The sequence below is a fragment of the Mya arenaria genome, chromosome 9, assembly GCF_026914265.1.
Source record: "Mya arenaria isolate MELC-2E11 chromosome 9, ASM2691426v1".
NCBI classification, from domain to species: Eukaryota; Metazoa; Mollusca; class Bivalvia; order Myida; family Myidae; genus Mya; species Mya arenaria.
In genome coordinates this window covers 60,900,553-60,917,729 of record NC_069130.1, presented here as the reverse complement: position 1 = coordinate 60,917,729, position 17,177 = coordinate 60,900,553, and the positions used below count along the sequence as shown (strand labels likewise).

General features: G+C 32.2%; 1 protein-coding gene across 6 annotated transcripts in view; it reads left to right on the top strand.

The window, feature by feature from the left end:
* The window catches only part of LOC128203121 (N-acetylated-alpha-linked acidic dipeptidase 2-like), a 162,843-nt gene that overhangs the window by 32,105 nt on the left and 113,561 nt on the right, over positions 1–17,177 (top strand). Inside the window, exon 1 of one of the 6 annotated variants that reach the window (XM_052904398.1) lies at positions 6,046–6,195. The exons of 4 other annotated variants lie outside the window; for them this stretch is intronic. In XM_052904398.1, the coding sequence (XP_052760358.1) occupies positions 6,134–6,195 (62 nt within the window). In that variant the 5' untranslated portion in view covers positions 6,046–6,133. Of the gene's footprint in view, positions 1–6,045; positions 6,196–14,883; positions 14,961–17,177 lie in introns of those variants that run through there. One more of the 6 variants, XM_052904400.1, reaches the window with a different exon arrangement.

The following is a 17,177-nucleotide window of genomic DNA, read 5'->3' as shown; positions in this document are numbered from 1 at the left end:
AAAGGAAATATATTCGACATTCACAAATAACACATTGTGGTTAGATAAATGCTGTCATCTTGTGAAGTGAATGAATATTTCGAAAATATTGAGACAACTCTTTAAAAATATGGATTAAGTGTGTCATCCGAAGAATGTACTTGTCCGATGTTTTTAAATGCTTAACTATGTGAAATCAGTTCAGAACGTCTATTGCTTGAAACTGGTACATTTAGGATAATGCTTTTTTGGCTTTCCTTGAAATATGTTTAGGTACTTCATGGTATTGCGAACAACAACTGAACAAAGACATTTTACAGGCTATGGAATACTCTAAACACTAATAAACCCTTGATATATATAGTTATAATGACACCACAAGACACAAATGATTACTCCACACGTCAGACATCCAGTTCAGATTTGTCTTGCATGCAATATTGCATTTTTTTTAACAGTTGGGGACAATGAAAAGAAGTAGTAGAGAAGCATTCTTACAACGAAAAAACTATTTTTAAAACAGTAGATTGTATAAGAGAATACCCATTTATTGAAGCTGTAACAGCTACATTTTTATATAAAAACACATGTATATATAAATTGCCGATTCACTTGATCAACTCCATACGTTCAACTCAAGTGTCATTTAACTATGGTTCGGTAACTGCTAGAAATATTCTTCATGATAATCATATATAAGGTAAGTGCAGTCAAAACTCGTTATGTCGAAGCCGTCGGGACCTATAAAAAGATAACAAACATTCGACACATCCGAAATACAAAGCACCAAATCCAACACATTTGAGTCCGATTTATGTATGATGCTCACATCCACAATTGAACGGCATTGTGATATAAAAATATATGAGTTTTATATCGGAGCCTTCTATATATTGGTCGGCCAAAGCAGTGGAACCAACATCTGACATTTTAAAGTTATTCTTAATGTGCCCATTTGGGAGTGTTATGTAATCAATAAAATCTCCATGTTTGATACAAGAATGAAAAACACACGAGCTTGAGCATTAAATGTCTTTTTATTATTTTGTATAGAATGAGACAAAATAAATGCGGGATCGGGGGAAAGGTTCGAAACAACCGGAGAATCGAGATATAAGATTTCGACATAGCAGGTTTGGACTGTATTTCGGACAAATGCATGTTGTGTCGTAGTATGTAGAGTAAGATACTTTTTATACAGCAATTTCATTATAAATACCCCGAACAAAATCCTCGATCTAACATATTTCCGTACAAGTTATTTCTGCAATAGCAAACTCCTTGGGGCTAAAACACTCCTACAATTTAATTCAATTTTAAGTTGGGATACCAAATAAATAACTTCAACTCCAAACAAACACATCAGATAAATAGTTTGCAGTGGCGTTTCTCATATCAGACTGTCAAAATCGCCGATTTTTACAATATGATCTGCGGAATATTCTTGATTAAGTTAGATATTGTCACCAGTTTGCACTTCCATTCGTTGGCGTTATGCATGAAGGCATCGCTTTTGTTGTGTTATAAATACTTACGCAGTTGGAAACTTGTCGTTTCACAAGAAATGGAGATTATGTACTGCATAGAATAGGACCAATCAAATACAATTACAGTAAACAAGACTTCTAAATCCATATCCGAATGATACCATGTCAGTTAAAAGGGCTTTGCCTTAAAATGGAAACGCAATTTCGTAATGAAAGGAGTGTTAATCAATTAATATCGTTGTAAATGCAGATTATGAATACGATTTTCCATGAAAACGGATGTCACGTTTGTCAAAAGGCCTTTATGTGTAATACATGGGCCTTTGTAAGAAAACATTCATTAAGGTAAAATAATTGTCTTTAAAGAAATTTCAAATTAAGAAATGCATATATTTTGTTCATATTCTAGACAAAGCTACTCATCTATCAAAATAATTGCAGAACATTGGGCGTACAGCATGAAGTTTACATATTTTAACATTTTCGTTCAATTCTCTTCCTGATATGAAAATCATTATATTGTTAAGACGACATTGTCCTCACCTCGCCGTATGAAGCGATAATCTTAATAATGGAACACTTTATGATGTTAAAACGCGTTTGACCTACACGCAGAATAGCTGCTCTTACCTTGTGTCTCTAATCAGGGTTGATCTGAATAATTTGGCTACTGCACTAACCATCAATTTATCTAAATTATTTTTTTCCGAAATGTTTTTTAGCGAAGCATTTGTTAAATTGCAATGAAACATACAATGTTGGTAAACAAGTATCAAAAGTAATGATGAACAGTTGGGAAAATGAGAATGTTTTCACTTAACCCTCCAAGAACGCAGACTCATGTGTTATTTATACTAGACGGACTAGCTTTATCTGATAGAATGAAATGTTATTCTTGTCATTATATATGAGGATTGTTGGCAACTGTCTGTTTTTCATGTAATCAGCTTAAAGAAAATTAGGTGATTTCCTTTTTATTTCTTATCTTTAAAACGATTACAAGAAACTGCATATATAGTTACTGAGTTAGCCTTATTACCATAAGTTTGATGGTTTTGTATTATGTTATGCAATTTTGGCTTTACCTTGGTTCTTTTGGTTAAAAAAAACAACATTTCATTGATACTTGCTAAATGATTGTATACGCCATTGGTTGATGTTGCGCCGTGCATGCCATAATTTGTTATAATGAAATTATCGTGCAGAGTTAAATTCAATAATTCACGTGGACGACAAAGTCGTTATTCACATGCATACTGTCTTATTTTGATAAAGTAGATATAAACTGCAATCGAATGTCTGTAACAAAACAAAACGTTCCTTAGATGCTACACACACAACCAAAATACCACTTGGTATTTAATTTGATTATGATCATTATCTGACTGTGATTAAGGCTTTCTTTGCGTGATTCATGATGGTATAACAATGATGTTTAGTGAAACTCGTGAAATAAAATCTTACACGGAAATCCAAAAATATTCTTTGTACTTTTATATTCCCGAAAACTGTCAAAGTATATTGTCGCATTCCTGAAAAAAACTTATAGTTTTTCATTCGTAATATTGATAGATTTCAAGTTGAGATACAATGGGACACCGATATATTTGCCTCGGATGTTACACCATAAACTGAGATTGATTGTTTGTCATTCATTTAATCTGTAACTTACGAACCAGCAAATTGTGTATCATTTGCCATTAAAGTAAGAATGAGAACCATGAGTCAGTGCTTTTGACAAATGTAATGCCGATTCATCATATACAGACACATTGCTTCATATATATATAATGCAGGGGAACAAAGGTAATATACATATCCCTTGACCAGTTCAGTATTTGGAACTCCTTAAGTATGTACATGGGACTGATTCCAACTACTGATGACTCAGCTCAGCTTCGAATATTATCTTAGTTAAATCTAGTTACAACTTAGTTACAATTTAAAAAAAACAAACATATTCTTTTGATCGAACTTCTTTGCCCTTGTATAGAGTTCCTGACTTAAAGTTGAATGTTTTTCTAAAGTGGACTGGATTTTAATATGTTGTTTTCTCATGATGCTCATGATTATTGTTCGTAGCATTGTGAAACCCTTTGCAGACCTAAATACAATTACCAGAAAATAAAATTGGACAACTAGAAAGCATTTTATTTATTGGATTCTATCCGGGAAGACTTGATAAACTCCTATTTCGTCTTCATTCAATTGAACAAATTTGTCCTGATTTACAATTAACAGGCAAAAAACGGTCCAGGATCTTTTGAGTACAATAGAATCCGGGAAACAGAATAAAATGGAAACACGGATACCAGCATACAGCATTCCTCATGCATCATTGGTTGAGACATCATTGTTTCGCTGACCATTCCAAGGCGATTATCAAACTATTAATAGAACAAGATATATTGATGCATTATTGGTCTGTTTGCTGTATGTGAATGCTGAAAGATTTATAGTCTCATAAGGTAGAAATATCGTATTTTATGCTCATTTCTTTCAAATTAAAGTCGGTATACTTCATAAGAACCATTGTTTTTGACATGTATTCATCCTTTTGGGAATATTAAAACAATGAAATTAAATGTGGTAAAAACAAATTGAGAGCAAGAGTGCATCTTTAAATTCAAGAGCAGACATCAATATAACATAACAATACCATAGTTGATTAATTTTTGATAGGTCCTCTTTTCAAAGTAAACTCAGTCGGTGTATGCGAGCGTTGAGTCATGTAATATCTGTATAAATCTATTGGCAAAATATTTTTATGACCATGGCACACGTAAACATCGTTTTACACAATCATACATTAAACACAAACTATCAATTCGTATAGGGTTATGTGGTAAAAATAAGGCACACTAAGTAACATTTTGATATGGCAGTTTTATTAAAAAAAACTTTTGTCCATATAGGCATATGGGATCTGTTTGATCAGACTCCGTCTCGACGATGCTTATACAGTCACTTTTATTTCATAAAGTGAAAGGCAAGGCAATATGTCATATATGACACTTTGTTTGCACCTACATTAGTTTACCTTATTCATGAAAGCATTGTTTTTGTTGTGATATAAAAATGAACGCGACTGGAAGCTTGTCCTTTGATTTGATTTTTGGGGTTCGGTGTGTTTACAAGCATCCGCCGGAACCGCTTTTAATATGTTTCCAAAATAAAGAGGCATTATATTGTAAAGGCGTCAATGTCCTCGTCGTGCAGGATTTAGAGATATAATAAGAATGGCACACGAACTAATATGTACATGCAAGGTCTCCTTTCTTTTCACAAAAGATGTTTGTCATTACCTTGTGTTTCTTTCCAGGGTTAAACTTTAAAAGATTTATGGGCTTGTCCCTGTAGTTATCGATGCTGTACCAGGTAAAGTTGCCGCAAGACATTGTACAGCAAATACAAGAGAGGTTGTCTGTTTATATGCTTTTAAAATGCACGGAAAACTACTAGTCCAGCTGTTTTAATGCGAGGCGGAAAAGGGCAATGTTCTAGACACACAATACGTTTAACCCCCCCCCCCACACACACACACTCATCAGACAATCGATTCAGTAAAAACAAGACAATCAGAATCCGTATTGAGGGCTTCAATAATTGTTAAAATGAGTGGTCTAGTAGATTACATGCCGGGCATTTATCGTTCGTGAAACTTATATAACCTCTCAAGAAAGATGCACGTTCTACTTTTTATTAATGTTAATGTCTCAAAAGGGATTCATATCAGTTGCACAACGTGTCTGTATAATCATCGAAAGTTTATCATTTTGTAGAGGTTGTAGCTGTAGCATAATCGTTATCAACTCCATCTGTGAGGTATTCATTGCAATTAAAATAATATTCAAGAATATAGCTTTTAATTAAATACTTATTAATTTACAGGCATTTGTTTTACAAATTACATAGACAATTTAAGAGTAAACGCAGCATAAACTTAGTTATACAGCATACATGCATAGAAGAATTATACAGTTTCTGTTCAAACAATAGGTAAAAATAAACTCACATAAACCGATATATTCATAAGACGTTTTCTGTAAACTCAATTGTAAGAAGGCTTATATAAGATTCAAATGTAATATAATTTGGCATTTACATATACAATATTTCAGAAAATTTCAGATAAGTATTTTCAACGTTTATCTATTCTACCTTACCAAAGCATTTACTTCTTAATAAATGTGGACTATAAATACGCTAAAATGAATGATATACAGGCTTATTTTCCCAAAAACGCGTGGTCATGAAAATAGATCATAATATAGTATAAAAGAGTACAGAAAAACGCAAAGGATGGTCGAAAAAATATCTTTGGATCAGTAAACAAATAAAAATGAATAAATGCTATACATTTAAATGAATAAATGCTATACATTTAAATGAATAAATGCTATACATATTACAATTAGCCTTGCAAGTTCTTACCTAATGCACTTTCCATTATAAAACTTTAGTGAAATACAACACCATTTCGCAAAGTTGCGTAAGCAAAAATATTCTGTAGATTTCTTGGCGATATCTGGTTTTCAGAGAAAACACTTCACTGCAGTGAGTTGGCAGTTGATAGTAATGTTGGGTGAATGAACGGATTTATTTTATACATAATAAAGGAAAACTTCTTATATTCGTGAATTCTTATTCTATAAATAACAGTTAGGATGGATACCATTACTGACAGAGACCCCGAGTGCAGTTCCAGCACGGCGGGAATAGTTAGTGGGTAAGTATGTATTATAAGATTCCATTTAATGTGTGTTCGAAACTTCTGTGTCATGTTGCATTTTCCGGGATTCATTTTAAGTATATATGATATTTGCACATTGTGGTTAAACGCCTTTATTTTAATACCAACCTATATTGGGTAATGTTTTATTTTGCTGTTCATGGATAATGTTTAGTTGATTTCTGAAAGTAAAAATAACAAAGAAAGACTCAAGACACAAGACACTTTACAGACCATGACATATGCTGAACAGTCCTAAACCCTAAACGAATGGTAATAAAACATGACATCACAAGACACAAATGATAACTTCTCACGTCAGACATGCAGCTTAGAATTGTCTTGCATGCGATAACGCAATTTTCGTTTACAGCTATGAACAATGAAAAAAGGTAGTAAAGCAGTGTTTTTGCAAGGAAATAAAACGTTTAATATACGGTTAACTGTATAAAAGTGTTTACATTGATTGAAGTTGTTACAACTACATCAATTTCTACGAACATGCATGCTCGTATATTACTGATAATACTTGCCGTATGATTATAATAGTTTACCCAATAATTCCATGCTTAATTTATGGTTTGATCCACACCTTCTTATTCAAGTGTGATTGTAAGTCTTAGATTACTTTCGCTTGCGTTATGTCAGACGTGTACGACAGTCATGTATGTTCTTTATGCCCTTCATGTATAAAGAACCTATTTCGGATTAATGTTCTGTTGCGTCGCAATATGTAGAAAAGGAAAATTATATGCAACAATTACCAAATCAATCGATTTCGCACACTTCCCAGAAGTTAATGTATTTTCAAACAAGTGATTCCTGAAAAAGCAAACAGCTGTTGAACAAAACACTCTTACGATGCAAGTCAATTTGAGGTTGGGATGATTAAAAAATATATTCAGTTGCCAAGAGACACATCTGTGTTGTATACATAACTAGTTTGCAGTGGCGATCCCTATATCAGACTGTCAAAATAACTGATTTGTATAATATGATCTACAGCATAAACTTGATAAGGCATCAAAATGTCACCCGTTTTCACTTCCATTCGTTCAGGTTATTCATGAAGGCATTTGTTGTGTTAAAATTACTTACGTGATCTGAAACTTGTTCTTTGATTAGAGAAAGGAGATAATGCACCGCCAAGAATCGGCCCTAGTAAATACAGTTTCAGATTAGTAAACATAGATATTAAATCCATATCCGAATGAAACCGTGTCTCTTATATTGGCTTTGCCATTGTATAAGAACCGCATTTTCGTAATAAAAGGAATGCTTATCAATTAATATCGATGAAAATGCAGAGTTTTCATACGTCTGTTAATTAAAACGGATATCATGTTTGTTTTAAGGGCTTTATGTGTACTGCATTGGCCGGTGTATGAAAGCATTAATTAGGATAAAATAATTTTCAATTGCAAGTTCAGAAATGTAAACTATTTTTGTTTATATTCGTGACAATGCTACTCATCTATCAAAATAGTTGTAGAACATAGGGTGTACAGCATTCAGGTAACATATTTTAACATATTCGTTCAATTCTGCTTCTAATATGAAAATCATGATATTGTCAAGACGTCATTGTCCTCACTTCGCCGTATGAAGCGATAATCATAATAATGGAACACTTTATGATATTGCATAGTGTTTTGTCTACACACCGAATAGCTAACCTTACCTTGTGTCCCTAATCAAGGTTTATCTTAATAGTTTGACTACTGCGTTTGTCCAGTATTGTTCAATGTTTTTGGTATTTCAATGTTCGAGCAGAAAAGTCTGTTTAACAGATGGTACTTGGCAATAACAGAAAGGTATGTTTAATGTTACTAATAGCAATCCATGATATCGAGGCTGTTCAAGAAAAGTTGCCAAATGTCATTGAATTTTACAGAAAATGGAAGAACATATTGTGTTGTGAATATATCTCATCTCAGCAGCGTTGATGAAAAACCAGACATAACGAATCCGGTTCGGTGACTTCTAAAGCTGTTTCAATGCGTGGTCGAGTGTTATCTGTAGCAACCACCCAACGTTTGGCTTCTCGTATGAAGAGGAAGATAAACAAAGTACTTTCTTTTGCGCTTCAAGACGTGTCTATGTAATTAGACGATCTATTACATTATTATTTAGAAAAAAAGGTCAATGCAGCAGAAACGTTCGGAATTCAAGCGTTGAGTAATTGAGTACAATTAAAATAAAATAGCTGTTTGAAAGTTCATGTATCCAAGGCTATGACTATTGCTCGACGTTCGATTTAAATTTTCAATCGTTTCATAAATTAAAAGGAAAATAAAAGTACATACAAAAAGTTTAAAATGAAATAGTTCTATAATGCGAAATATTGCTAAGGAGTTCTCTGCTAAGTCAAATATAAGCAGTTCTTTTATAATTGCAATGTGATAAAATTTGTCACTTAAAGTTACAATCATTCTGACGAAAAATATTTTCAGCATAAACTAATTCCACCTAAACATCTCAGAATCTTAATCATTACTTTTGATTTTTATTCGAATATGGATACACAGAAATAAATGTTAAATATGCAGGCTAATTTTGCAATAAAAACATGCTTGATGAATATTAATGATAATTCATAATAGAGTATTGTGAATGAGTGTGATAGATATATAAATGTTCATAATTCTACACAAAGTATTCCACCGTAATGCAAACGCAGCAACAATCATAATGTCAGGAGGAGATTCTGTAGATTTCTTGGCAAAATATGGGTTTTCAGAGAAAATACTGCTTCAATGAATACAACTACTAGAGAAATCTACATCTACATTCGTACGTGTGATAATTTTTTTTTAACCAAGTAAAACATTTTTAAGACGGAAAAATGTATAGGGGAATATACTTACAATTGTGGACGCTTGGAACATCTATATTCGTGTAAAAAGAATTTTATATGCATGCTCATGTAAAAAAATAATATAACTTCCATGACGTACGATTCTTATATTTTCCAAATGAAAGGCTGATGTTGGTACCAAAATACTTTAAATACAATACTTTGCTGGTTCCAATGTGACTCTCATTCTTCCCTTACAAAGCGTTTTCAATTATGATTAACGTTAATAAGGGCATTTGCATTGCAGACTGTGGTTCTAGTCAATGCAACTTTCTTTCTTCTCTTGGCTCCCATTTCGTCTCGATAATCCGTTGATGATACTATTCAATTTACTTTGGCACCAACTTATATAGTCATAATATTTACTTTGAAATATGTCTTATTTCCTTGATGTTGATGATGAACGAGTATACCAATGGCAAATTTTATAATTTTCTATAATAATATAAAACGGAGCAAAAATATCACAAATATACACAACTGGCATATTCATACTATTTCATAACCTTCATTTAACATGTTTTTGATTCGTTGTTATATCGACAAGTAGCTTACAGTATTATGAGTGCACTTATATTTGTTATCAAATTAGTATGTGTGTTAAGCTATAACGTCGATTACATTCATTAATTCAATATGTATTCGTTATGATATGCCCACAATACTGATACCCGAACTTAAATCTTTATGACAGTAAAAAATATACTTAACTTTGAAACACATCAAATGAGTATGAAGTAGAGCAATGCATAAGATACCGCATTTTTAGCCACGGATAAGTTAGACAAGGAACTAGACTGGTTAGTGAACGCCAGCAAGTGTTGGTCGCGCAAAGGGCACACATTGTTCGAGATGCAAATCTTGTCTATTAATTAATGTTGCTATAAATTTATGTTGATGTAAAATTTGATTATTTCTTCTCTTGTTCCCTAAAAGCTGATTCCAAGTCCGTTCAAGGGACGTTATATGTTTTACATGTGCCGGTCTGTTCTAAGGCTTTTATTTGTATTACATGTGCGGCAGGAGATTTTATTGTTTCTATATGTACCGGTCGTTTGAAGAGACTTTATTTGTTCTATATGTGTCGTCTGCTCGAAGGAACCTTATTTGTAGTATTAGTGCCGATCTGTTGAAGGTGATGGAAATTATACAACATATGTCGAACTGTTGAATGGGTCTTTATCTAAACTATATTTGTCGGCCTGTTGAAAGGACTTTGTTTGCCGATCTTATTAGCCATTCGAACAACATATAGCTTTTTATCAGTATTAACATATGTATATTTCTTTTAATATCATCGGTTGATATTTAATTGAAAACTTATGTGAAAAACTACAGAAACAAGCTCAGAAGCAAAATGTTTAAACATAAACTCATTTTAATGGTACTGGGTAAACGCAAGACATAGAACACAAAAAAAAATAAAAACTCACAAACAAGAAACATGGAAGAACATCAAACCCCCTCAAACAGCAAAGTGCATATACACTATATACAAAAATAGGTATTTTTATCAAAGATTTAAAATTTCGTTCAATTCATTGAGATTGTATTCATTATACATTCCAAGAACGCGGACACATATGTTATTGTTACCAGACTATTTTTATTCTTGCCATTATCGTAACTGAGCACCATACAGATACACATTATTGGCAGCCGTTTGTTTTTCATGCAATCAGTCTAAGCTAAATGAAAGGATTTGTTTTGTTTTATATTTCATTTTTTATCTTAAAGTATACAACTCAGAACTGCAGAGATTATTATTGGGTAAGCTGTATAACATGTTTGATGGTTAAGCTAAATTATGCTATTTTATCTTTGCTTGGGCTCATTTGTATTAAAATAACGTTTTATTTACGCTTGCTCAATCGTACAGGGCTGAATTTATATATAACATCGGTATATATCAATATCTTTTGACTAGATAATTACCCTGACTGTTCGAATGTTCCCATAAAAGGAAGATCTTTGTTTTTACAGAATGGTGAACTTGTATGAAGCACTCGTTTCTTAGTTTAAACTGCCTATTCCATTAGTGCCTTCGTATACAGCACTGATGGATGTTGTGCCTTGCTTGTCATATTTCAATAATAAAATCATTTTTCAAAGTTAAATGCAATGGATTCAAGTGGAAAGTCGGTATCTAAATGCATACTGTCTTAATTTAATAATATAGAAATAAGTCGCTATCGATGTTCTGATAAACAAAATAAAACGTTCCTAAAATGGTATCGTATTTTTGCATTTCGTTAGAAACTAATAGTGTTTCATTCGTAATATCAAATCGGTTAACAATTGATATTTTTTTTTAAGAAATATAACGGGACACAGATGCATTCGCCTCGGATGTAAACAACCATAAGCCGAGAGTGATTGTATAATATGATATTTGTCATTTAGTCTGTAATTGACGTTTTATCATATACAGACACATTGCTTCTTGCATATACAAATGGGGAACACAGGTAGCTTACCTATCCAATGACCAGTGTAGTACTTGGAACACCTGAAGTATGTTCATGGGACTTATTCCGACTAATTATGGCTCAGATCAGCTGGAAATGAAATCATTGTTAAATCAAATTACAACTTAAGTACATTTTTAAACAGGTCATACCCTTCGATCAAACTTAGTTGGCCTTGTATATAATTTCTGACTTCCAAATTTGAACTGGATTTTTTTTTGTAAAGTGCACTGGATTTTAATATGTTGTTTTCTCATTACGGTCATGAGTATTGCTCGAAGCATTGTGAAACTCTTTGCAGGCCAAAATACAATTACCAGAACGATAAAATGGGACAACTAGAAAGGATTTCAATTATTGGATTCTATCCGAGAAGACTTGATATATTCCGATTCCGTCTAAATACATTTTAGCAACTTTGTCCTGATTGATAATTAAACAGGGAAAAAACGGAAAACTCATAAGAGTTCAATATATATGCAAAAAGCTACAGAAACATGCTCAGTAGCAAAAAGTTTAATCATAAACCCGGTTTAGTGGCAATGGGCAACGCCAAAGGCATAGAACACAAATTCACAAACAAGAAACATAGAACAGAACACAACTCTACAAACAGCACAGTGCATAAATACTATATATATATATATATATATATATATATATATATATATATATATATATATATATATATATATATATATATATATATATATATATATATATGTAATTGGTATATTTATCAAGAATTGTTAGGTACCGCCTTGGAACGGTCAGTAAAATGTAAATTTACTGGGGGTTTAAACCAGTTTATGTGCACAAACCTCACTTTTATCCCAACAATTCTTAATAAAGAAAAAACGCAAAAGATAAATCTTGTCAAAGTATGCATTAACTTGAGGAAACTTATCAATAAAACAAATAATAATAAAAAACTAAAAGGTAAACCCTAAGTACTTCAATAATTAGAGATCCCAACTCCATCAAGCTAAGTCAAAGAATGTATAAGAAAAACAGAAACTGAGAAACAGAATCAAATCGAATTAGGCATACAACCATCCGAATGCATTATCAGTTGAGACATCATAAGCTAGTCTAAGCCATACGAAACTCTTGTTTCCCTGACCATCCCAAGGCGGCGATCCAATATTAATAATCAAGATATTTGGATGCATGTTTGGTATGTATGTGGTGTGTGGATGTTGTATGTATCTTGCTCAGTGTAGGTTAGGCCTTGTAACTTTAAACAGGGTTTTTGTTAATATTTTGGCTTTTAGTCTAACTGCCTGAACTTTTTATTAGATTTCATCTAAATAATAAGTAATGTTTTGCAATTTATAGTACGATTACGGCCATGGCAAATTCAGCGCAAAAAATATGTTCAAAATATGTTTTACTTCAAATACAAGAGCAGACATAAACAAAACATATCTATCCCAAAGATATATTTTAAACAGGTTTCTTTTTCTAAGTAAAGTGTTTCGATGTATACGAGCGTTGAGTCGTGTAATTTAAACAATATCTGTATGAATCCTTTGAAAAAAATATGATTATGAACATGGAACTTGTATCCTGGTGTGGACACTGTGATACAAATAAACATCACCAATAAATGCGTACACTGCTTATCACAATGATATGATTAACACAAGTTATCAATTCCTGAAAGGTAATATGTTAGATTTAAGGAACACTAAATCACATTTTGATACTGCAGGTTTTGAAAAACTTATGTTCATGCAGGCAAATGTGATTTTTTTTAAACAAATGACGAGGCTGCGTCTCGACGATGCATTATGCATACACGTCTATACCATTAGGTGGTTGGCAATGAAATATTTCCTATCTGACACTTTGTCGCCCGTTTGCACTTCCATTAGCTTATATCATTCATGCAAGTATCGTACTTATTGTAATATAATTACTTACTCGGCTGGAGACTTGTCAATTGATAATAGAATGGAAATACCGTCCCGCCTTAAAACGGTGATATACTATCAGATATAGAAAGCAGAGGTCAGAAAAACATATCCGAAGGATACCTCGTTCGTTAAATGGGCTTATCCATTGTAGGAAAAACATATTTTCAAAACGGTTTAATCATATCGATGTTGAACAGATTCTTTGTTCATGAAAAGGAGATATTTGACCTGTATCTCTTTGAGTTTGGTTCGTAAACACGTATACGGCAAGACCACCTTAAATCGGTTTCCAAAATAAAGAGGCATTATGTTGGAAAGACGTCAATGTCCTCTTCGTGCATGAATTAATGATAACCATGAGCATGGTACACTAACTAATATTCACATGAAACGTCTCCTTTCTACACAGAAAATGTCGCCATTACCTTGTGTCTCATACCAGGGTTAACCTTTACATGTATGACAAATGCGCTTGTCCCTATAGTTATCGATGTTGTTTTAGGTAAAGTTGACAAAAGCACGGAATTGCACAGCAAATGCAACAGTCTGTTGATTGATGTGCGAGGACAGAATGTTTTGTTCATATGTTGTAAAAATACATTAAATACTACCAGTCGAGCTGTTTTGATGCACAGCGGACATGGGCGATGAACTAAAGGCACAGTACGTCTAAACACCACATACACACACATATCAGTTTCAATATTTATATGAATGTTTGGTTTTAAAAATAACAAAGACAATTAGAGAGTACATAGAACATAAACTTGGTAATACAGCATAACTAAACAAACGAATAACTCAATTTCTGATGAATTACTAGTTTAAAATATATCTGCATAAACCGAGATATTGGTAAGACGTTTTCGGTAAACTAAATTATAAGAAGGCTTATATTAAATTGCAGTGTTATATATTTTCATATTTAAAAATACAGTATTTCTGAATATTTCAGATTAATATTTTCAACGTTTACCATTTCTACTTAAACATGCGAACACCAAAGTATTTACTCCTCAATAAACGCAGAATATAAATACACTAAAATGAATGAGACAAAGGCTTTTAATTCAATTAACATATGGTCATGAATGCAGAATATAGTACGAGAGTACAGAAAAAAGCGCTCGAAAAAGGAATTGTGTCAATAGGCATGAAAAAATAAATAAATGCTAAACATTTTTACACCAAGCATTCCAAGTACTTACGTTTTGCAATTTTCGTTTTAATACATTCGTGATATACAACAACTTATTGCATAGATGCATCAGCGATTATGATATCTGGAGAACATTCTTTGGATTTTCTTGGCAATATCTGGTTTGTAGAGAAAACTCTTCACTGTAGAGCGTTGGCAGTTATATTAAATGTTGAGTGAGAGCACGAATTCATTTTGAACATAATATAGGAATATATGTTCTCTCCGTATATTCGAATTCTATAACTAAGAGTTAAGATGGATAACATTACTGACAGAGACCTTGAGTGCAGTTCAAGCACGGCGGGAATAGTTAGTGGGTAAGCATTTACTGATGAATTCAATTTAATGTGTGTTCGAATTTTTTTGTCATTTTACATTTTCTGATGTTCATATGAATTAAATACAACATTTACACATTGTGGATAAATATATGTAGTCATGTTGTTTAGTCAATTAGTAATGTAAAATGTAAAAAATGCGGGTTTTTCATACTTGTAGAATGTACCATCCCGAAAACACGATATTTACAAGTGCTGAACTATGTAAGAACAATGTATAACAAATATTGATTGAAACTGATAAATGTACTATAATACTTCATTTTGCTTTTCATGGTATATTTTTAGTTATTTCATAATATTTTGATTAATTATGCTTAAATCGAGACATTGTAAAGGTAAAACGATGAAACAATATAAATAAATATGACAATTTAAAATGAAGTAAAAATAAATTCTAAATCTATATCCGAATAAAACCGTGACTTTTAGATAGGCCTTGCCATTATTTGAGAAACGCATTTTTGTAATAAAAAGAATGATTATCAATAAATATCGATGTAAATGCAGGTTATTTATAAACAAAATTGTTTTCAAATATGTCATACTTAAGGGTCTTATGTGTACTGCATATGCCGGTGTTAGGAAGCATTAATTGGGATATAAAAACAATTTACAATAAATAAATTGCAAATTCTGAATACCTTGTTTATATATACTAGACAATGCAACTATTTCTTGTCTATCAAAATGAATGTATAAGCATGAAATTAACACATTTTTACATTTTGATGAATTCTGTTTCAAATATGAAAGTCATGATATTGTAAGAACGCACCTTCCTCAACATGCAGGATGAAGCGATAGTCATAATAATGAAACACTTTAATGATGTTCCCATTACACGTGTTTTGCCTACACACAGAAAAGCTTCACTTACCTTGTGTCTCTAACCAGGGCTTATCTTAATCGTTTGAGTACTGTGATTGTCCCAATAGTGTTCGTTGATATAGTATGACAATGTTCAAAGCTAAAACTTTTGTATAACTTATGGCCCTTGACGACAAAGATAAGCTACGTATATGATACCAATTATAAGCCATGAAATCGATGCTGTTCGAAAATAGTTGCAAGATGTCATGAAATTGTTCAGTAAATGAAAAAGACTTCTGTCAAATCGGCGAGAAAATATGGGTTGTGAAAATGTATAATCACAGCAACGTTGATGAAAAACAAGACACTAAGAACACGGTTCTGTGATTTTGAAAACGGTTTCAATGCGTGGTCGAGGGATATACGTAGCAACCAACAAACGTAGGGTACCTTGTATTACCACTCAAGAAAGATAAACGAAGTACTTTCTATTCCGCTTCAAGACATGTCTGTATATTCAGACGAAAGTACTTTGATTTAGAAAATAAGGTCAATGGAGCAGTCACCATACTGATACAAGTTGAGTTATTGGTTGCAAATTAAATAAAATATGAAAATACATTTATCCAAAACTATTACTATGGCATTGACAATTAATTGAAATTTACAATCGTTTCATAAATTGCAAGGAAAATTAGAGTACATACACACCAAAACAAAAAAGAAGAATTCTTAAGTTTAAGTTAAAAAAATCGTTTCCAATAAAACAGTTATTTAATGCGAGATGTTGCTAAGGTGTTCTCTGTTAAGTCAAATATAAGCAGGTTTTTTTTTTTAAAAATTGCAATGTAATGAAATTTGTCAATAGAAGTTAAAATCATTCTGACGAAAAATAGTTTCAGCATTTACTAATTCCCCCTTAGCATCTCACTATCTGCATCATTACTTTTAATTATATTCAGAAATGGATACACAGAAATAAATGCTAATTATGCAGGCTTAGTTTACACTTAAACATGCTTGATGTATAAAAGATAATTCGTGAGAGTACTATGAATGAGTGTAATCAATAAATAAATGTTACAAATTTAACACAAAGTATTCCAAGTACGTATGTACCACAAGTCTCAAAATACAACAGTTGTGATATGCATCTCGTAATGCAAATATGCATCAACAACAGGAGATTCTGTAGATTCCTTGGAAAATATGGTTGTTCAGAGGAAATACTGCTTTAATGAATATAACTACTAGAGAATTTACATTTACATTTGTATAACGTGTTAGAGTTTCTTCAACCAATTTAAAAAAAAAATAAGACGGTAGAATGTGTAGGGGAATATACGTACAATTTTGGACGCTTGGAACATCTATATTCGTGTT